Source organism: Paroedura picta, chromosome 17, assembly GCF_049243985.1.
Source record: "Paroedura picta isolate Pp20150507F chromosome 17, Ppicta_v3.0, whole genome shotgun sequence".
Lineage (NCBI taxonomy): Eukaryota > Metazoa > Chordata > Lepidosauria > Squamata > Gekkonidae > Paroedura > Paroedura picta.
Window position 1 is genome coordinate 5,010,810 of NC_135385.1, and position 23,307 is coordinate 5,034,116.

Sequence of the window (23,307 nt, forward strand, 5' to 3'; positions counted from 1 at the left end):
TTCCAACACTTAATGCTTTCTAATCTAATATTCTGCAATTATTAGTTCCTTAAACTTTCATGGAAAGAGAAGTGTTAAATGATTTTGTGGGGAGTAGAACTGATCCATTTGGATTTGTTTCAATTATATACAGGGTTCCCTCTCCAGGCATCTATGTCAAGGTGGTAGAGACAATATATCAGCCACAAAATAAGAAAACAAGCAGTATAACTACCACAAAAAGTATAAAACAGCATAAAAGCAGAGACAAGGACAAATCAAATAATTTGATGCAGAATCCTGGCCTGAGATCAAGAATGTTTCATTTGAGAAATTAAGAACCTGGTCCTGGGATTACTGTGATGGGAAATTAAAATGCCCTCCCAAATAAATTCATAACATATGAAATAATTACAATTCAGAATAGTTCCATGACTTATCCTATTTCCTTCCTCTTTCTATTCTATCCTAATTGACTGATGCTCCATTTTAAAACTCCTCTTTGAATAATGCCTCCTGAATGAAACCCTCTCTCCAGGGTCAATGGTCTTCAAAAGAGGGAGAGACAGAGAGAGACAGAAAGCTCCATGTTGAATGCAACTTCCCCACTAGATACATTGGTGGCCTTTTTATTGTTGAGCTGATTAAACTGCACTCTGCCTAAGCGTTATCAAAGAGTTGTTCTTCCTGAATTTCACGAAGGTCATGAAACACATAAGGCCCTAGTGCCATCTTAACTTTGATATCACAGAAGGAAAATATTTCAAAAAGAAGAGGCGGCTTCCTTCAAAGCAGAGAGGCTGAGAGATGGGAAACGGAGCTGAGTCGCAGTCATCTTATCTTGACCCTGTTTGGTCTTCAGGGCAAGAGATGCACAGAAGTGGATTGCCACTGCCTGCCTCTTTATCATCCCTCGACTTCCTTGGTGGTCTCCCCTCCAAGTACTCACCAGGACCGACCCTGCTTAGCTTCCAAGCTCTGACAAGAGCCAGCTAGATTGGGGCATTCAAGTCAGGGAGGGGGAAACTAGAGGGACAAAACTGTTGGGAGCTTTGATCACTGGGGGGGGGGGCAGAAAACCTGGGGGGGGTCTTGTAATTTATTAAGTAGTTAGGGGGAGCCAGAGGGCATGGATCCCTCTGTAGGGAATTTAACCCTTCAACCTCTGCTCGGCTTTCCCTTTTGAAACTGGCTCCCTACCTTCGAATTCTGGAGGGTGAATGGCCTTTTAAAAACCATGTTGTTGCCTCTTTAAACTGCGGTGCGTTGTTTTCAAAGAGTGGTGGCAGAAGAGGGAAACACCCCCTCCTTTTCCTGCATGGCCCCGGGGCAAATTGAGACGGGAACGGCATGGTATTTGCATTTTATTGAAGGAACAAAGAAGTGTGATGTTTGTCTCACCTGTCTACATCCTGGATTTCTCCTCCAGGTGTGACGTTCTTGTTTCTGGGGTGGTGCCAATCTGCCTTCATTTTTAAAAAATATCAAAATTTTATGCAGACAAAAATGTGCCTGTTTGGGCTTCCCTAGCACTCGGTTCATTCCAGATATTCTCCCTTCTCTTCTATGTGAATGATTTGCACCCGTGCATTAATAAAGCTGAACCAGTCTTGATGTTATACAAATGATGAAACACTTAAGGAAATCATTGGAGTTGTGTGATCCCTTTCTACCCGGGAGCTTATTTTAAAACTAGAAATCACTGCAAGCAACTCTGGAGAGACACATAACAAAATCTATGACAGGGTTACCTTGCATTGAGAAATGAGTAAGACAGATTCTGGAGAAAGGTTAGAACCATTCAAAATGTTTCGGCCAGAATTTAAGCCCATTTTGGTGTGGCCATATTAGACCTGGAGTCTATGAAAGGATGGGAATTTTTGATTTGGATTAGTCAATTCAAGGTACAGCTCCAAGTTCTACACTATAAAATCAATGTTATGCAAAAGGGATTGCTAAAACTGCTGATGTTCTTGAGAATATCTCAGCTAACAGCTAACAGCTGAGAGGCTGGTTCTGTGAAGGTTCAAGGAGGTGGCAGGTTAGAGTGGATGAGCGATAGGTTTGTGAGTATCCTGCATAGTGCAGGGGGTAGGACTAGATGACCCAGGAGGTCACTTCCAACTCTATGATTCTATGAGTCACTGTTAGTCATTGTGGAAGGGACAAGCTCAGTTTTGTATAGTAGAAGTTACCTTTTGGCATTCAGCTGCATTTTCTCTGATTTGGATGTTTGTGATGCCAACAAATGACATACGGGTCTTTTGGAGTGGTGTTTTATGGATGTGCCTTTATGCATCAATAACGCATTATTCCCCCAAGATAAATTCAAGTGGCTAGCCATGTTGGTTTGAAGCAGCAGAACAAAGAGTCCGCTTGGATCTTTAAGACCGACCCAGTTTTATTTGAGGTATAAGCTTTCGTGTGCACGCACACTTCCTCCGATGCACACAAAATCTTATCCCTTGAATAAGATGTTGTCGGTGTGAAGAGAGTCGCTGGACTCAAACGTTGCGCTAAACCAAAACAATTTTACACGCAGTCGGTCTTGAAGATTGCTTTTGTGCTGTGTTTTATCAACGCGCTTGAATGCATTGCTGTTCTGGGCGGGAAGGCATGAAGGAAAGCTAACGGAAAGTCTAATTCTGGAATTTGTTTTAGAAATTCTCTTGGCACGTGTGCAGTTCTGGGACCAATTTCATAATGTTTGGCCTCAACCAGGACTCTGGGGATTCTTGACAGTCCTTAAACAGTTATTGGGGGCTACGGCCATAGATGCTCATGTTGATCTGCCCCCAAATGGCCAATGATGGGCCTGGAGGGGGTGGGAAGGGTGGACCGCCGGGTGGGCGTGTCCACAGCTATGCTTTCCAACCATACTCTGCGTGATTGCACCACTTCTGGGGTTTCTCGAAGCCTGGATTATGTTTCAGGGGGTTCTCAATGGTCAAAAAGTTGAGAAACCCTGCCCTGACAATTAATAGGTCTTAACCCCTTATGAATCCTCCATCCTTTCCTCCTCTCCTTATCTCAGGAGAACGGTGCTATCTTTTCTTAAGAGGACTATTCAGGAGCCCCATTCCAATGCCTTCAAGTTCAAGTGAAACTTCTCAGGAAAGCTGGAATTGGCAGGAACCGATGCAACCCGCACCGAAATTATTTTGTTTGCTGCCGCGCGAGGGAGGGGACAGGATGTGGTAGGGAAGGCCTGGCGGGTAAAAACTTGACTGACGGATTAAGAACTTGGCCAGTTCTACCTGTCTTTTTTTCTTCATTTCCAGAGGTAACATTTTCCAGCAAGTTCATGCTTGCCTCAAGGGATAACTTTGCTCTTCATGTAGCAGAAAGGAAGGCAATCGCGAAAAATCTGGGGTTCTCACTTCAGCGTTTTCTGTGTCCTCCTGCCAGGGTGATTTTGTCTTGAAAGACGCAACCTGGGGTGCCACAGAAGTTGGGTTTTCCTGCCCCCCACCTCCCCCTTCGTTTGGAGATGAAGGACGATGTGTCACAACTGGAAAAATGGCGTAAACTTTATTTTGAGTCCAAAGGGGCAAAACCCAGAATGCAGAAGGTGGCAGAAAAACAAGAATCTCATCTAGGCTTTCTCAACCAGGGTTTCCTGAAACCCTGGGGTTTCTTGATGGACATGGAAGGTTTCCTGAATGGGACGGAGTGAATTAATTTTCTAAATATTTTTTTTAATTTGTTAAACATTTATCAGGTGATATGGTCATGTCTACCCCTTCCCCCTCCCAAAATGGCCAATGATGGGCATGGGCAAGGTGGGAAGGGAGTTGCCCAAGGTGGGCATGTCCACAGGTCTGCTTACCAACCATATTCTGCACAATCACTCCACTTCTGGGGTTTCTTGAAGCCTGAAGAATGTTTCAGGGGGTTTCTCGGGTGTCAAAAGGTCGAGAAAGGCTGATGTAACCTATGAAGGAGATATAGGAGGTCTTCTCTCAAAATTTCAGTCAACAATTGAATGAGAATTGTTGGTCTTTGGTTTCTCCTTTTGTGTAATCTCTGTTCATGGAAAGAAAGGGGGGGAAAAACTTAGGGGAACAGCTAAGATAGTTTCCCCCTACCGACTTTCAGAAGTATCTGAAATGGAATTTGATTTACAGGTCGCCTCTGGCAGTTGAGGTAGGGCCTAATTTATGGTACACGTGAAGCAAACGGCCCCTTTCCTACCCCTTTTTGGAAGGGGGAAGCAGGCCCCATGGCGTCTTTGCAAGAAACGGGAGTTTATCCTCCCGTTTCCCCCTCCTACGGAAACTTTTCCCACGGTGAGATTAAGCCGTCCCATAGGCCACCAGCCCCGGTGAACTTTCGGCGACCCCTTGCATCGAAAATCCAGTCATGACACCCCCTTGCCCCATGTTCGCATCGGCCGTTTCTAAATGGTTCATTATTAACCACTTAGGCAAAAGTGGAATGGGAGACGCCACCGTGAAATGGCCTGCAAACCTGTCCGACTAGTTTGGCCCCCTCTCCTTCTTCCCCACGCTTGTTCTAGGGAACGTCTTAGCTGGGTTGGGACAGAGACGGCGGCTAAGTGGTTGGAACAATGGCCAAGATAAAGGTCACAGGGGTCAGGATTTTACTTCACATGTCTACTTCCCAGTCCAGTGAGGTAGAACAAGGGCCTCATACGGGGATAAATCAAAGACAGGTCAAGGTGTGTGGAGTTGTAGGCTGAACGGGAAACCTACTAAGCCGGAAGGTGTGTTCAGAATGTAGTTTTGTGGCCGATGCTAAGAAAACAAAGACTGTCAAGGGACCGACATGGACAATCACTGGGGTGCATGAAATTCTTTGAAGGAAGTCAAACGAATAGAGGGAAATAAATACGGGTCAGGCCAGTCCATAGACGGAGGGAAACCCTTAATGTTTTTGGGCTTACGGATACCAACTGCAAGGAGTTGCCTGGAGATCTGGAATTAACTTCTCTCCAGTCTACAGATATCACAGAACCACAACTGCACTTGCTTCAAGCTGATGTCTCTTCTCCCATGAGGTCCATCTCTCCCTTCGCCACACGTGCCCCATTCTCAAAAATGCCAATAGGTGCAACGATTTCACAAGCCACAAATCGCCCCTTTCAATCCAGCAGTTTCTTCCATTCTTGTCCACTCCAAAGAAAAGAAAGAAAACTGGTAGCTGAGTCCCAGAGAGGCCAAAGTGAGGCTGGCAGAAGTGTCCCACACTTGGAAAAAACCCATAAAGCCATGTGGAAATGTTCCCTTCTCCATTGGATGTTATTGTTGATCTGGAACTCAGCAGCAGAACTGCATTTGAGGCCCATAACCTGGATTCCAGTTTGTTATGCAAAACTTAGATTGTTTGTGGGTTGGCAGGGGAAGGTCCCTTGGGATCTTGACTGATCCTGGGTGCATTCCAGAGCTTCATCTGCCTCGGAGGCTACCGTTCCGTGATGTTTCCTCCACCAATTTGGTTCAGCACCCTGTTTGTGCCTGCTGAAGCACCAAGGTAGAACTACCCAGAGATGCAGAGAAAGGGAGGGGTCCAAGGAATTGCGGCTTAGTGGACAGACAGATCAGTTCCCTTGGAGAACATGGCTGCTTTGGAGTGTCATATTCCACGTCCAAAATCCTGCCCAGTCCTGGATCCACCTCCAAGGTCTCTAGGGATTTGCCAACCCAGAGCTGGCCTTGCTAGAGAAGGGTGATGTAGTTTTTAAGGCTAGAAATAGAAATAACTCCTTCAGTGACAGTGGACAAACCCAAGCTTAGATCTCTGGCATCTACCACAACAAGACCTAGAAGATCGTTCTGCTGGTGCTACCTGCAGGTGAGATCTAGATGATCTCCTAGAATTACAGCTGATCTCTAGAAAACAGAGTTCAGTTCCATGGATACCATAGACTTGAGGAGACATGGAAGTCCCAGAGTGGCATCATATCTCTGTTGAACGTGTCCCATCTCCAAGCTTCACTGTCCCCTGAAACTGCCCCTCCAAGTCTCCAGGAATTTCCAAACCAGAGTTTATAACCATAAAGGACTGCAACAGAGATTGATGGGGCTATGATCTGAAGAGGATGAAGAAGAGTTTGGTTTTGATAACCCTCTTTTCACTGCCTGACGGAGTCTCAAATCGGCTTACAATTGCCTTCCTTGCCTCTCCCCATAGCAGACTCCCTGGGAGGTTGGTGGGACTGAGAGAGCTCTGAGAGAACTATTCTGTGCAAGCAGCTCTCCAGGAACTGTGACTGGGCCAAGGCCACCCAGCTTGGCTGCATGTGGAGCAGGAGTGGGGAATCAAACCCGGTCCTCCAGATTATAGTCTACTCCTCTTAACTATGACACCACGTTGGCTTCCCATGTGAAGTTTACACATTTACAAAGAAGCCCAAAGCAAAATTAACCCCTCAATGTATCAAAACCTCTCCATTTCCCTTACAAGATGAAGTGAGTATTATGTTCTTCTTTTGGACCCTCTCAAAATCCCTCAGAGCAGAACCCCTAGTTCATTGGCTTCTGGTGGAATTTCAGTGACTTCTCCAAAATGTCATCTTAGGTATGTATCTGGGTGAAGGAACTTTCCTACTAATTCCCACCCACCAGGCCTGGTTTTCTCCTTCTCTTCCCCCCTTCGCCGTCTTCATCTTTCTAAACCAGCCTTTGGGTTGGGGAGGGTTTTGTTGATCGCCGACAATCTCCAATGGAAGATAAGCAGATATTCCTCCCATTTCACGGCTTGTTAAACTTTATTGGTGAGGAGGAGAGAGCAAAGGAAACCCCTGGACACCCTTTCAAAGGGGGAAAACGCTGATTACTGTCATGTTGACACACAACATGGCGCTCAGTGTCTACAAAAATCCCTTCTCCGTACCAGTCGGTACAATGTCCTTCCCCTCGGCCCACATTTTCACTTTGAACGAAGGAATTTCCATTTCTAAATAGTGTATGATGGAACATACATACCACCCGTGGTTGGAATGCTTGGGGAAACCATTATAAATACAGATGAAACAAAAACTTCCTGGAGCAGATACAAAGGAAAAAAAACATATGTTCCTATAGTCGTCCTTCCCTTCCCAGTGGTCCCAGCTTTGAACGTTCAAACTTCAAGGGCCATCAAGATTCACCACTGATAACCTCTTTTCTATGAGCTCTCTGAAGAAGAGAGCTGAGAATTTCGTCTCTACCACGAATCTTGTCCCTACCACGAATATTGTCCCTACCATGAATATTGTCAGCCCTGATATTCCTGCTCGGTCAGAACACCTTTATCAGTGCCGTGGCGAGCCCAAGGTCACCCAGCTGGCTGCATGTGGGGGAGCGGGGAATCAAACCCACCTCGCCAGATTAGAAGTCTGTGCTCCTAACCACGACACCAAGCTGGCTCTCTACCAGGACCATCTCTTCCAGACATTTTCCTATCGGAAGTAGGAAAGTACTTCTATCCTACCCCAACAACCCATCACTGGATGAAAGCGACCAGAGTTATTAGAGTTAAATTCTGCCTCAAACAAGCTTCTAATTGGTGCCTCTGCTGACAGAGCAGTTATAGACCATGCGGTCAATAAAGCCGTGAAGTAGAAAATATTGACCCTTCCATAATTGATCTGCCAGTATCGAGAATTTGCATTTCAATGTCTCTTGACTTATTTATTTACTCGCTGTGGGGCAGGGTGTGCCGTTTTAAAGTGCCGTAAAACGGTGGGTTTAATTGACTGCGTATAATAGCAATTAACTAAATGTGTGCAATTAGAGGCTTAAAATGCACTTATTAAGTAATAGATGCGCCCCGACTACTCCGGGCTTTTTGGAAGCAATAAACATCCGTCATAAAGTTAACTCAGCTGCAAGAAATCCCTCCCTCCCTCCCTATATTTTCAGGAGAAGTTTGATCACTGGGCCGTGACCACCAAAACGCCAGTCTCTTTGGCACTGGGTGCCTTTTGACCTCCCCACGCATCTCTTCCCATCATGGCTGCCGTCGGAATTTAGGAAAACAAAGTTTGCATTACCGGAAACTCAACCTGCTATACCTTCACGGAGGATCCATTTAGCTATTGTGATTAGAAGCTCTGAGGAGCCAAACTGGTGGAGATGAATGAAATAGCCCTTGTGGATTTCTTTAAAGGGTCCTTCCCTTTCCTCCCATTGCTTGCGAATATGACTGGGTGACTTGGCCCTGAATCTCAAGAGAAGTCTATTTCTCTTGAGGTGAGAGACAGCTTGGTGTAGTGGTTAGGAGTGTGAACTTCTAATCTGGCGAGCCAGTTTGATTCCCCGCTCCTCCTCAACATGCAGCCAGCTGGGTGACCTTGGCCTGGCTACAGCACTGACAAAGCTGTACTCACCGAGAAGTAATATCAGGGCTCTCTCAGCCTCACCCACCCCACAGGGTGTCTGTTGTGGGGAGAGGAAAGGGAAGGCGACTGTAAACTGCTTTGAGACTCCTTTGGGTAGAGAAAAGTGGCATCTAAGAACCAACACCTCTTCTTCTTCTTCTTCTTCTTCTTCTTCTTCTTCTTCTTCTTCTTCTTCTTCTTCTTCTTCTTCTTCTTCTTCTTCTTCTTCTTCTTCTCCTCCTCCTCCTCCTCCTCCTCCTCCTCCTCCTCCTCCTCCTCCTCCTTTTCCTCCTCCTCCATCTCCTCCACCTCCTCCTCTCCCCACAACAGACACCCTGGGAGGGAGGGGAGGCTGAGAGAGCCCTGAGATTACCGAAGAAGAAGAGTTGGTTCTTATATGCCACTTTTCCCTACCCGAAGGAGGCTCAAAGTGGCTTACAGTCGCCTTCCCTTTCCTCTCCCCACAACAGACACCCTGTGAGGAGGGTGACGCTGAGAGAGCCCTGATATTCCTGCTCGGTCAGAACAGCACTATCAGGGCTGTGACGAGCCCAAGCTCACCCAGCTGGCTGCACGTGGAAGAGCAAGGAATCAAACCCGGCTCACCAGCTTAGAAGCCGCTGTTCTTAACCACTCCATCACGCCGAGAGGCACCCCGCCATTTGATAGATTTATGCATGGCTTGGCCCTCCATTGATGAGGATGAAAGAGTGCCGTGTGAATATTCGGCTTCTACTGATCTCCCCAGCCATTATGGCCCGGTCGACCCCCTGAACATAACCCTATGCCTCCCCCCCCCCCATTAAGGCAGCTTAATGACAGTCGTCAGCTGGTCTCACACAGAGCGGGTTTTTGCATTAACACTTCTCGGCGTCTGGAAAGTCTGAATCCTGGCGTCGAAGAGCTATAGAATCCCTTCCACTGTTTCTAGAAATAGCCCTGACCCACCTTTCGCACCCGTTCCTTTTTTAGTCGCCTGGAAACAGAACGGCATTGAACGAGACGCTTCCCTCCTTCCCTATTTACTCCTCGGTAAAGTGGGAGGGTGGTTTTGACTCCCCCCCCTCCTCTTCTTTAATTTTAGGCTCCGTGTTTACAGAACAAGGGAAAGGACGCCTCGTCAATGCCGCCGATTGTATACGGAGGAGGCCGAGCGACGGTCGAACCCTGCGGCTTCGTCGCGGGCGAAGGAGCACCCCGCGGCATTCAGAACCTTGTTTGGCCGAGACATTAAAGCGAAACCACTTGAGAAGGGTGCAGCCCCCAAGTCGAGGGAGATCCCCATCACCGGTGAGTTTGCAATGTTAGCACAGTCCTTCGTGACAAATGGTAGAATCGTAGAATCCTAGAGTTGGAAGGGACCTTCTGGGTCATGTAGTCCAACCCCCGCACAGTGCAGGACACTCACATCCCTATTGCTCATCCACTGTCACCTGCCACCCCCTTGAGCCTTCACAGAATCAGCCTCTCCGTCAGATGGCTCTCCAGCCTCTGTGTAAAGATCTCCAAAGATGGAGAACCCACCACCTCCCAAGGAAGCCTGTTCCACTGAGAAACCACTGTAACTGTCAGGAACTTCTTCCGGAGGTTTAGACGGAATTTAGGATCATAGAGTTGGAAGGGACCTTCTGGGTCATCTAGGCCAACCCCCTGCACTATGCAGGACACTCACATCCCAATCGCTCATCCACTGTCACCTGCCACCCCCTTGAGCCTTCCCAGAATCAGCCTCTCCGTCAGACGGCTCTCCAGCCTTTGAAATCATTCCGTGGTTCCCGTGGGTGGAACTTTGGCAAGGAGCACCCAGATTATATTGAAACGGACGAGGCTCTGAAAAGGTGAACCTGGAATTCTTGGAAACCAGGTTCCTTGAAAGACACAAAGGCCTAATGACGGTTTGCATTTGATCTTAGATGTAGATGAGGAAATTCACAGGGAAGCCTAATTTTTTTTTTAAAAAAAAGAGCAACAAAACAGCTGCAATCAACGCACAAGAAAAACAGCAGCCCAGAAATCAAAATTGGATAATTAAACCTGGGTATGTTGCCAGCCTTGAATGGGCAAAGCCAGGAGAATTTTGGGATGTCAAGGATGGGCTATCATGTCCTCCACAATGCTCTAGAAATTTCACCAATCTCTATGGTAAGTATCACAGGGATTGGGTAAATTCCTAGAGCATTGTGGAGGATGCCTAATAAATTCTGAGTGACACTCTAGGAACCCCAGCAGGATCTATGGCCTTTAACATATTTCTTAGATTGTTATGGAATTTCTTAGAGTGTTATGGAAGATATTTCATCACTTCTGGGGGACACCCCAGGAATCCCAGCAATATCGAGGGTGGCCAGACTGTAGCTCTCCAGATGTCCGTGGACTACAATTCCTATGAGCCCCTGCCAGCATGCTGGTGCAGCTGGTGGCAGCATCCTGGCAGGGGCTCATGGGAATTGTAGTCTGCGGATACCATAGAGTCACAGTTTGGCCACTAGTATCATGGACTCTACCCTTCGAGGCATCCAGGAGAATTGTAGTTTGCAGATATGTTATAATTTGGGGAGGTCTCCAGGCCCTACCTGGGGGTTGGCAGCCCTCTCTTGCCCACCCCAAAAGTGGTACGTAGGCTTTTTCTTGAAGGCCTCCTCAGAAGGCCCTTCCAGGGACACAGAGAGGAAGGAAAATGTGGTCACCCCTGGAAAAACTGAGATATCTTCTGCTGCTACTTTTGAAACAGCTTTCTGTTTTCTGGCTCCCCCCACCCCACCCAAGAGCTGGATCGAAGGAAAGTGTGCCAGTTCCTTTGCGGTATAACCTTAGAGACGGTGCTCCATGCAAAGAACCGGGGAGATAATTTATCTTTTTGAACTTCCACGGGTCTGGCCACAGCGCTGTTCTAGCCAAAGGTCACCAAGGTTTGATGTGTGCAGATGGAGATTTCTGCTGTGTGCCCCATTGAGTTGGACTTTCCTCTTTTAAACTTCTCGCCACTGGATTGAAGGGAGAGAGGCAAGCAAACAGAAGAGGGTGTTTTCTTGGGCCCGCCTTGAAAGGCTTGGCTAGAAGATACTGACCCAGGGAGGCACCTGGAGGGTTGGGGTGTTCCTTGGGTCGAGGGTCGAGCCAGGTGGGCCTTAGGGATGCCAGCTTCCAGTGGGACCTGAAGAACCTCTGGAATTGCACCTGGCAACCCATATCTGCATCAGACAACTCTCTGCCTAAGTAGCTGTCTATCTATCTAGCTGTCTGTCTGTCATCTGCCAATGCTAGCCTATGGGGCGGACCTGGGGATCCCCCAGAATTAGTGCACATCTCGAGACTAGAGATCAGTTCCCCTGCAGAAAATGGATACTTTGGTCAAATCTGGGACATAGGACTCCACTGAGGTCCCTGCCTTTGCTAGGCTCCACCCCGAATCTCCAGCAGTTTCACAATTACAGTTGCCAACTTCCAGGTGGATCCCCCTGGAAGCGTCTGAGGATCCCCCCAGAATTACAAGTCATCTTCAGATGGCACAGATCATCCCCCCTGGAGAAAATGGCTGCTTGGAAGTCTGGATTCCATAGCATTATTCTCCACTGAGGTCCGTCCCCATCCCAAATCCCGACTCCACCCCCAAGGTCTCCAGGTATCTCCCAACAAAGAGTTGGCCTCCCACACTCTAGGTTGGGAAGTCCCTGGGGCTTTTGGTGTTGGAGCTTGAGAAAGGTAGGGTTTGGGTAGGGGAGGGGTCTCCATTTGACATTATGTCATAGAATTTACCTTCCAACGCGACCACGTTCTCCTTTCTCAACTTTTTTAACCATCAAGAAACCCCCGAAACGTTCCTCAGGCTTCTAGAAACCTCAGAAGTTTCCCAATCATGCAGAATATGGTCAGGAAGCAGAGCTGTGGACACGCCCACCCGGGCCCCCTCCATTTCCCACCCTCCCCAGCCCCACCATTGGCCATTTTGGGAGGGCTGGGTGGTAAGCATGGCCATACATGGTCCTATCACCAGATAAATGTTCAACAATTTTTTCAACTATATCAAAAGATAATTCACCCACCCATTCAGGAAACCCTTCTAGGGCCATCAAGAAACCCCAAGGATTCACAAAACCCTGGTTGACAAAGGCTGCTCGGAGGGAGCCGCTCTCTGTAGTAGGGAGGTGAGGTCTAATTCTGGGAAGGCTCAGGCCACTACCTGGAGGCTGGCCGCCCTAGAAGCGAGACTATCTCCCCTCTTTTGTCGCTTCTCCCAAACCCGTCTTTCCTGCTTTCGAGAGCACCGGGCGCATCGAGGCCTTTGACAGATGCCTCCGCTTCCCCCCAGCGCATTCCTGAGCTCTTCCAGCGCAGCCTCTCGGGCGCAACTGTTTCCTGTGGCTTTGTGAAAATATAGAATTGCTTGAAAAAATATTTGTCATCTTTCCACTCTGGTGGTCTGCCATTGGGGCCAACGGGGAGGTGGGGCGGGCCTCCTCCCCCCCCCCACGGCCTCCCGCTCATTTCTCACATTGTTCAGTGATAGTGCAGGTCACGGGTGGGACGGGGCAGTCCGGCTCGCAAAAATTGCAGCCATCAATCAAGCTCAAACATCGTGCCAAAGTCTTATTTCCCCCTGACCACCTCAAATGGCCAAGCGTTCTGAAAGTTGGAAGGCCTTCGACCATAGAGTTTCCGCCCGAATGTCAGAGCGGCCCAGTGACGCCGGTGACAGGATGACATCACCTCCGGTCCTTGATGATAGAGACATGGCCACATTGCTGGCCATGTCAATCCAGGCCTTCATTTGCTCCTAGCAATCCCCCCCCCCCAACACTTTTTTAATTTCTGTAACTAGTAGTCAGGCTCGGTCCGGAATGGCCTTGGGATTCGTTCAAACCAAGCTTTAAATATCTCTGAGAGCCAGCTTGGTGTCATGGTCAAGATCAGGGGTCTCTAATCTGGAGAGCCGGGTTTGATTCCCCACTCCTCCTCCAAATGCTGCTAGTTGGGAGACTTTGAGTCAGTCCCAGTTCTTTCAGAGCTCTCTCAGCCCCACCTACTTCACAGAATGCCTATTGTGGGGAGTGGAAAGGTAGGCAGTTGTAAGCCTCTTTGAAACTCCTCCAGGTAGTAAAATGTGGGGTACAAGAAACCAGCTCTTCTTCTTCTTCTTCTTCTTCTTCTTCTTCTTCTTCTTCTTCTTCTTCTTCTTCTTCTTCTTCTTCTTCTTCTTCTTCTCCTCCTCCTTCTTCTCCTCCTCCTTCTTCTCCTTCTTCTCCTTCTTTTCCTCCTCCTTCTCCGCTTCTTCTTCTTCTTCTTCTTCTTCTTCTTCTTCTTCTTCTTCTTCTTCTTCTTCTTCTTCTTCTTCAGCATTCGTCCAACCATCCTTGAAAGGATCTTATTTTACCCAGACAATTGGGGAACCTGCTAAGCCTTGGAGTTCACATCATTTTCCGCTGGATTCCCTTTGCCACACAATTTCCTCTGTCTTTCCTCCCGTTAGGCCGGTCTCCCCTCCCCTTTTCTTGCTTCCTCCCCTCCACTCCCCTTCCCCTCACCAACCAGTCTTTCTTTCACATGCTCCCCAAATCTCCCAGAATTTCAGATTTGGCAAGTTTACCTGCTGCAGGACTAGCCTCCAATGCTGACATCGCGCCAAACCGAATCAGTCTGGTGGCCACTTGCCAAAACTGGAAAGAGACCAAATACGTGAAAGGAATCTCACGTCCGTCTATATATTTAAAAGGACTGGGCTTATTGAATACAGTTGGAGCAGACGTTTAAATAAGCGGAGAAGGAGGGGGGGGGATTCTAAGGGATTGTTGCAGGATCCAAAAAGTCATTATATTCAGACCATCCATCATTCGGCATTTCATAATGTTACACTTTGTTCTATTGTATAAGCTCCCAGTGTCCCGAAAATTCTAAATATGGGACGTTTCCAGATTTGGAATGGTGCGGTTTCGACATTGTTGACTTTGAACCAAGACGTAGAGATGGTTCGTGTTACACTATTTGTGGTTGCGTTGCAGCCTTGGAGGAAGTTTCACTTTAAGGGGATTATATATATATATATAATTTCTTTAGGCACATCTGCACTTGACAGTTGTGCGTAAAACCCCCAAAGTGACTCTTGTTTAAGTATCAAGGAGGTTTCAAGGTCGGACGGGATTTGTCCAGCGTCCAGAGTTTTGCTGGCAAGATTGAAAGCACATCTCTACAAAAACGGTGCCCCTCTAAACAGAAAGAGGTTTTAAGGATGTAGCAGGGTTTCACCTCCCACTCATCTCCTGCTGGGGACCAACGTGAGATTTCCAACAAATTCTTCTCATCGTTATCTACCCTTCCTCAGAAGACCCCCAAGGCATTCTGCATGCCCCTTCCTCGTTTTATTTTCACAACAACCCCGCGAGGTGGGTAAATTAGCAGGGGCGAATGGCTCATGGTCACTTCCCCACCTCAATAACAAGGTTGATATATTTATCGATGCATGCCAGATGTGGGACGTTTTCTCTCTCCTCATTAGCAGTCCTCATGCGCCAGAAAAAGACCAAACATTGCACCTTTGTCACCTCTAATTCCACTGCCGTATTTTCTATCAGACTTGATAAAGTGTCCGTAACAGTGGCCAATTTTGTCATTTTTTTGCCCTTCATCTCGAGCCCGTACAATTCCCCCGCCCCCACTCCTGAGGCTGCCTAGAGCAGCCGTAACAAGAGCTTCATTCAAACTTTTGTTAATTTTGGGGAAGGGGTGGGGTGGAGGGGTGGATAATACCTATTTAAGTCTCTTATTTTGGTGCCCCCCGCCCCCTTCCGTGATGAGAAGATTTGCTTGCGGAAAGATCGTACATGTGTAGGAAGCCGGATCTGATAGCGGGTATTAAAAGCTATTACGCATAATTGTTTCGAGATAAGGATAACGGCGGGGACTCTCTCCCTCTTTCTCACTGAGGGGGGAGGGGGAACCACACAAAGGGAACCCTCTTTCTCCCATCACTACGACCCCCCCGCCACAGTTTGCACGGTCTATCTGTGCAATTTGAGAATCCCAGGCCCGCTTCCGTATCTTGCATTTGCAAGAAAAGACAATTTGCCCCGTCGAAAGGCAAAAGATGCGCTCGTCGGGTTTTAAGTGGCGGAGATCCGATCAGACGACCCTTTCTGTCTTTGCCTTTGGAATTCCCTCCCGGGGGCGATTCTCCTGGCGCCATCCCTGCGGGCATTCAGGCGCCAAACCAGGTCTGTCCTTTTGAGGCCCCACCCCAAACCCTTTTCCTGTCAACACAATAGGATGGGTTTTGCCTTTGTTCTCTCGATTTTATCATGCTCGTTTTCCTTTCTTTTGCTGGTGATTTTCTCTTCTTGCCTTGTACCCGATATGCAATTGTTGTCCTGTTTGCTTGTTCTCTGCCTGTTCATTTCGACAGAGCTTGACTAGAGTAACGCTACCAAGGATTTCATTGGTCATCAGCTAGGGACTTTGGTTAAAGGTAAAGGTAAAGGTATCCCCTGTGCAAGCACCGAGTCATGTCTGACCCTTGGGGTGACGCCCTCCAGCGTTTTCATGGCAGACTCTGGGTGGTTTGCCAGTGCCTTCCCCAGTCATGACCGTTTACCCCCCAGCAAGCTGGGTACTCGTTTTACCGACCTCGGAAAGATGGAAGGCTGAGTCAACCTTGAGCCGGCTGCTGGGATTGAACTCCCAGCCTCATGGGCAAAGCTTTCAGATGGCTGCCTTACCATTCTGCGCCACAAGAGGCTCTTAGGGACTTTGGTTAAGAGCAGTGAAATCTCCCCTGGAGAACCAGATTTAATTCCCCTTCCCTCCTCCATACAAAGCTAGCTGGGTGACCTTGGACCTAGGGTTTCCCCCCCTACACTTACCTGAACCCATAAGAGCATCTGATGGGTTGGCATCACCTGAGGATGATGCTCTGGCTTTTGGGGAAACTCTATGGTAAACAGACGGCTTCAAACCATAGAGTTCCCCCCAAAACCCTGATTATCATCCTTCAACCACCCCAGCATGCTGACATCACTTCTCGGGAATGGGCAAGGGGTGAAGATCAGTGTGAAAGTTGCTATTTTGGGGAAGGGGATTTCCTCCTGTGTTCTGAAAACCCCAGAGCAGGGGGAGTAACACCACTGCAGGGCTCCTCCTGGACCCAGTGAGGGTCCACAGCTGTTCAAATGCCCGGTGGAAGTTCTCCCTTTTGCAGGCCCTGTGGAACTGTTTTAGCTCCATCGTGGCCCTGGTCTCCTCTGGGAGCTCGTTCCACCAGGTGGGGGCCAGGGCAGAGAAAGCTCTGGCCCTGGTTGAGACTAGGTGGGGTTCTTTAGGGCCAGGGTTAGTGGTGGTGGAGCATAAAGCTCTTTGAGGGAACATAGGCAGGGAGGCGGTCCCTCAGGTACACTGGGCCCTGACTGCACGTGGCCATATATGACTTGGTTAAATTCTAATTATTGAGCTGCTGCAAGGTACTGCTCTCAAATGTGCTTGGCAATCATTGAACTCACTTTTGGGTTGGGTGGAGCAAAGTGGTGATTTCCCCACCAAGGAACGGTTCTGTTTCGTACATCAGATAACGTGACCCCTCCTGCCTCAACAACGTATGTTAGTACAGGAATTATGGAAGGTCAACGAGAGCAGGGAAAACTAATCAGTCATTAATCCAAATGATTAGATATTAACATCAGGCCTTGGGTGGGGGGAGGACGGTTGCTGCTCTCCAAGTGGCAGACAATTGATTGGCAGACAACCAAGATCACTCCCCCTGGAGAAATTGACTGCTTTTGAGGGGTGGGCTTTGTGTTGTGTTGTCCCCTGCTGAGGTCCGTACCTTTCCCAAAATCTGCCCTCCCTAGGGTCCACCCCCTCTACATCTCCAGGTGTAGTCATAGGCCTCTCTTTAGCTGAGCTTGGCCTTTATTTTTCTGCACTTGATGTTTGGTGGAAAGGCCAGTGAAGCTAAGTGCAGCAGTCTTTTTGACAGGTATCTTTGTCTGTCCACCACAGCTGTTCAAATGCATCTGTGGGATCAAACCAGTAGATCGTCAAGATAGCGGTTATGACTCGCAACCCACAAATCCAACTCCTGGATCTCACAACGATATTTCTCTATAAGCCTTTTCATTGTTCCTTCATTTCATTTGATTCTGCATTGAGCAGGGGGGGGGGGTTAGACTAGATGGCCTTTATGATCCCTTCCAAGTATATGGTTCTATGATTCTATGATATAAGCCATTTGGGTACCCATTGTGGAGAAAATTGGTATTTAAAGAAAGTTAATACAAAATCTGCCTTGAAGCCAGATAGGAAGCAACAATTCTCAAATCTCGGGCCTGCCTCCCTTCCCGTCTGCCCTCCTTTCCCCATCCAGTTCTTCCTAACTGTAACGTCTAGCTGGCTATGAATTATTATAGATTTTTTGGCAGATGCAACAGTGGTTAATTGTGGCTTTTAAAATTCTTAATTTTTTCTGTTAATTTTATTGGTTTTACTCAACTTTCAACCATGTAAACCACCCCAAGATGGGATGTCCGAGAGGAGCGTCATATAAATCCCTAAATAAAATAAAATTAATAAAGTGTGCTTATTTAAACCTTGCTAAGCTTTTCCAAGGAGCAGAAACCATATTTCAAACAGAAAACTATGCTTCAAAAATGTTTTTATTGTTGCTCATTGTTTTAACCATCCCTAGTCTGCTTGCAGGGAGGGGGCGGCATAAAAAACAAATGATAAATCAATTTTCAAACCTGGTTTGGGCTCCCTAATATTAGCGGCAACATAGATTCTTGAAACCACAGGATTTGGGCACGTTCCCTCCCAGGCTAATCCAGCGAAACAAGAGGTCCACAGTGTCCTTCCCATGTAGCGTGTGATACCAGGAATAAAACAAAACAAATCAAAACAAGACAATAATTTTGTCTGGAGGAGGCACCCCATTAAATGCAACTCCGTCTGCATTCCACACCGTGGTTTTCATTTATGACCAGTTTATGTTATCTGCAACCAATTTAACTGCCTGCTCAAGAAGCTGCCCACTAAGCAGAGCAGCTATACAATACTACTGCTAAAGACATAAGGGAAACACTGCTGGATCGGACCTCAGGCCCACCAAGTACCGCATTCAGTTCTCTAGGAACTCCAGGTAGGATGGGTGAAATGGTATTGTCCCAGCTGGATTGCCCAGCAATGGTTATAAAGAGACTCAGGGATACTGAAGAGGGGAGATTTCTACCTTGTTGATTAGCCCTAGACAGCCTCTCCCTCCAAGACCCGGTCAACTCCTCTTGGACAGCCTTTCAAGATGGCGGCCATCACCACATCACTGAAATACGTGAGAAGGCACACGTGTAAAAGCCAACTGCTGGGCTGGACTGTTAATTGAAGCCAGGGATGCCAGCCTCCAGGTGGGACCTAGCGATCCCCCAGAATTACAGCTGAAGGAGAGAGAGAGAGAAAAAGACAGAGAGAGAGAGAGAGAGAGAGAAAGATTTTGTATCCCGTTTTTGACTACCTGAAGGAATCCCAAAGTACCTTATGATTGCCTGCCCTTCCTCTTCCTACAACAGATGTTACCCTTTGAGGTAGGTGGGGCTGAGAAAACTGGGACTGTCCCAAGGACACCCAGCTGGCTACATGTGGAGGAGTGGGGAATCCAATCCTGGTCTCTAGATTCGAGGCTGCTGTTCTTAACTCCTACAGCCCTTTTCAAGGAGAAAACCCTGAAATATTTTTCAGTCTTGAGGAACCCCAGAAGTGGTGATGGGCACCTTCAGAGAAATGGGTGCAGAAGTAAGATGCAGGAGCCAGTCAATAAATCATTTACTGTTTTTTTTATTGTGGAGACGGAGACTAGGCCTGTAAAGCAACCAGGGAAGAGGGCTCCAGAGACATTTAGTGATATCAGCGGCTGTGTAATCCCTGTGGAGCTCACATGGAACCCCAGGGTTTCCTGGAAGCCTAGTTGGAACCCCCTGAACGACATCAAAATGGCTCTCATCTCCAGGCTGCAGAGAAGTTTTTCTAGAGAAAATGGATACTTGGAAGTTTAGACTCTGGCTTTGTACCCCCACTGAAATCCCTGTCTTCCCCAGGCTCCACCCCTAAATCTCTTGGAGGCCACCCTCCCCCCCATCAGGACCTGGCAACCGTAGCTGACAAATGGCCCCAAGCTGGTCAATGGACTGAAAAACGGCCTGTTGAAAACTCAGCTCCCTCTTTGTGGCTGGCGAACAGGAGGTGAGCAGAGCCGGTGGTGGTCTGAGCAATTCCTCCTCCTCTGGATTCCTCCTTTTGGAACGGGATGCATCATTTGTATAAATATCCATCTTGCCACTTACTTTGTGGGCCAGTTCACGGCCACACTGGTCTTTCAGTTACTGTGTGTGTACCTAGGGCTGACTCCAAGTTTCGGTGGCCTGATGGAAAAGAGGCTTTCTCCTGCTTGGGCTCACCACTCGTGACTCATCTTTGATCTCTAACCAAAGGCCCTTTCTAGTCTTGCAAGGACTGGCAGAGCATCAGAGAAGGTCAACGAGGAATTGAATCAGGACGAATAATAGCCCTGACTTGGCTGGCTCAAGCTTGCCTTGGTCTGGTTGGCTCTCAGAGGCTATGCAGGGTCAGCCCTGGTTAACTCTTTGATGGGAGTCCACCAAGGAAATTGGGTTACTGTTTGCTTCTTGTACTGACCTGGATGGTCCCAGGTTAGCTGGATCTCACCAAGTCGTCGTTGTCATCATCGTTGTCGTCATCGTTGTCTTTCTTCTTCTTCTTCTTCTTCTTCTTCTTCTTCTTCTTCTTCTTCTTCTTCTTCTTCTTCTTCTTCTTCTTCTTCTTCTTCTTCTTCTTCTTCTTCTTCTTCTTCTTCTTCTTCTTCTTCTTCTTCTTCTTCTTCTTCTTCTTCTTCTTCTTCTTCTTCCACACTTCCTCTCTGTGTTCCCTCCCCAAGAGTTAATCAGTTAGACAGTTAGGGCTCTCCCTCTCCTCTCTTCTTTACAAAGCTGCTTCGCTTCTCAGTCAAACTATTTACTCCATGGCTCCTTTGTGTCTTAAAACCCTGCCAGTGCTCTGAATGTTAGGCGGCCTTCCTCCCAGCGACTCCTGTTCCAGGTGAGGCGCAGAGCGCTGCCGGAGATGTTTCTTGTCAAGAAAAGGTCTGGATCAAAGCATGTTGAGATGGATATCTGAGAGTTTGTACAAAAGGCCTGGGAGTTGCTGAAGACTGGGAATTGCCCTGTATTGTAAAGAGGAATAGACTCACCTGGGCCATCTGGCCTGTTATTACTAAATGTGTTGATGGAAAGGACAGTGCCATGCTGGCGTCCTTTCAGCAAAAAGCAGATGAAGCCGCTGTGTCTGGCTACCCCTGGGAAGCATTCTGATTGGCTGTAGCTTCATAAGTCTGCATGGTAACCTATTCATAGAATCCTAGAGTTGGAAGGGGCCAGAGAGGCCATCTGATTCTGTGAAGGTTCAAGGGGGTAGCAGGTTACAGTGGATGAGCTATAGGTAAGTATCTGTCCAGCATGGAGCCCGAAGCCTTCCTAAGAACATCAGAAGAGCTCTGTTGGCTCAGGCCAGGAGTCCATCTGGTCCAGTGTCCTGTCTCTCACAGTGGGCAGCCAATTACTCTAGGGTGCCACCCATGTCTCCTGGCCCAGAAATACTAGGAGGACCCAAGGAGGACGTGTGTCCTCCCTCAAAAATTGCCTGTAGCTGTATAGAGAATCTTGCCTATTGACCAGAGATAATATGATTCTCCATTACCCAGCATGTGATGCCGAAGCTTTTGAAGAAGCGTCTGTGGAGAACATTCTCCTCTCTTCTCCTAACTTCCTTCCAAATGGCTCAGCTTTGTTAATTCAACCAGATGAATTCCCTAAATCCAAGAAGGAATTTGGTTTCCCACCTCCTTCTCTAATTAGCCTCATCTATCTGTTTCTCCATTAGGATAAAATGGATCTGTCTCACCATTCACAAGAATCTCCGGTGGTCACTGAAGTTGCCCTGGTCCTCCCCCCCCCCTCTTTCCAGAAAAATCTTTTCTTCTAAACCTTGAACTCCACTGCCACCTTATGGATAGATTCCTTAACATTTTCTGGGGGAAAAAACACACAAACATGAGCTGAAATGACACAGGTTTCTGTGAGATCTCAACAGGTCACTTTAAGGAGAAAAGCAACATCAATTGTATGCTCATTTATTTTGGCTCTCTGATCCCGGCAGCTGTATGAGTGACTTAGGGCTACCGGTTCTTAGTTGGAAAATATTTGGAGATTTGAAGATTGCGGCTGGGAAAGTTGGGTTGGGGAGCGGGGAGACCTCCGCAAGGTCCAATGTCCTAGGCATGTGCAAAACCGAACAATTTTGGACTCTTTCAGATTCAACCTGACTTGATTCAGGCCGTCTGATCCGTCCGAATCAACTGATTCGGGACCAGGGTCAGTTGAATCGATTCGGCCAAATACGAATCAATTCAGTGCCACGAAACTCAATGAAGCCATTGAAATCTATGGGAATGTTCCAATTTTCTGTTTTCTCTATGGGCTGGGGGTGGGGTGGGGTGGGAGTTTGAGTTAGAGGCTCCAGTGTAGCTGTAGGAATCTCTTCTCAAAAGTACCCCCAGGTTTCAAAAAGATTGGACCAGGGGGTCAAATTCTAGGGGTACCCAATGAGGGTGACCCCATCTGATCTCCATTGCCTTCTATGGAAAAACAAGAGCAGATAATCTATTTTTTCCCCTTATAGTCTCTCTGGCCCTGCATAGAAGATTTTAAAAAACAATATTGGTCAGGAGCTCCCCCCCCCCCATGAATGGGGCTACCATTTGGTAGCTGGTACCCAGCACGAGACTGTGGGCCAGGACAGGGTGTAATTTCTGGGCCTAACCCGTACGTGACATCATACCAGTCTAGGATTCAATGGAAACTCTATGGTTCTACTCTCCATTAAGGGTTTTCTCCCCTTTCCTCTCCTCTTCTTGTTGACTACCAAGTGGGGTAGAATATCCCCGTGGGAGACATAGTGTGTCCTGCTTCTGTTCCTTGTTAGAAGAGGTCAGAAGAACATGGTGGTAACTCAGGAGGGTTTACTAAAGACCTTGAATTAGGCCTGGGGATCATGTTCACTGCCTCTGAACATGGATGCTTTTAATGTGAGCATGCTTTCTCTCTACACTTTTGTCTAACCGTCATGTTTCCAAGCAGTCTGAGCTGCTGGGCGCTCTCTAGATCACAAGGCTACGAGGTGCTTATCTATTCATCAGTGTGGGAAAAGTGCTAGATCTATTGCAAAGTTTGACTGTGACGAGACAGAAAAGAAACGAGTCAGTCTGGAAACTGGGAAGAAGCTTCCGCAACAGCGGCTTGGACTTGATTACAGAGGTAGATAACGTTGCCTTCTACTGCCCCCTTGCTGCCGGAGGAGGCAACTACATCTAACTTTTCGATTCTGGCCCCTACCTGGTGGAACGAGCTCCCAGAAGAGCAGTGGGCCTTCACGGTGTGGGATGGGATGCTGGACTAGATGGACCCCCACTGATCTGATCCAGCAGAGCTCTTCTGAGGTTCTCCTCAGGGGAAGGCCTCGGCCTCTGTGCCCTGTTGCTGGACATCCTGATGAACTGGTTGGCCACTGTATGAGGCAGGATGCTGGATTAGATGGACCTCTGGTCCAATCCAGCAGGGTTCTATTTATGTTGTTCTATGGTGAAGGCTTCAGCCTGTATGCCTACATGTTGGCTCTCCAGAGGAAGTGGTTGGCCACTGTGAGAGGCAGGATGTTGGACAAGATGGACCCCTGGTCCAATCCAGCAGGGTTCTACTTATGTTCTTCTAAAGGGAAGGCCTCAGCCTCTGTACCCTGTTGTTGGACTTCCAGAGAAACTGTGAGACAGGATATGGACTAGATGGACCCCAGGTCTGGATCCTCTGATGTTCTTATGAAGGCCTTGGCCTCTATGCCCTGTTGTGGCCATCCAGAGGAACTTGGTTGGCCACTGTGTGAGACAGGATGTTGGACTAGATGGACCA

General features: G+C 47.9%; 1 protein-coding gene across 1 annotated transcript in view; it reads left to right on the plus strand.

The window, feature by feature from the left end:
- LOC143827143 (uncharacterized) overlaps positions 1 to 23,307 on the plus strand; it is a 77,352-nt gene that overhangs the window by 52,778 nt on the left and 1,267 nt on the right. Inside the window, exon 2 of the mRNA XM_077316462.1 lies at positions 9,387 to 9,592. Coding sequence (XP_077172577.1) covers positions 9,387 to 9,592 — 206 coding nt within the window. The remainder of the gene's footprint in view (positions 1 to 9,386; positions 9,593 to 23,307) is intronic.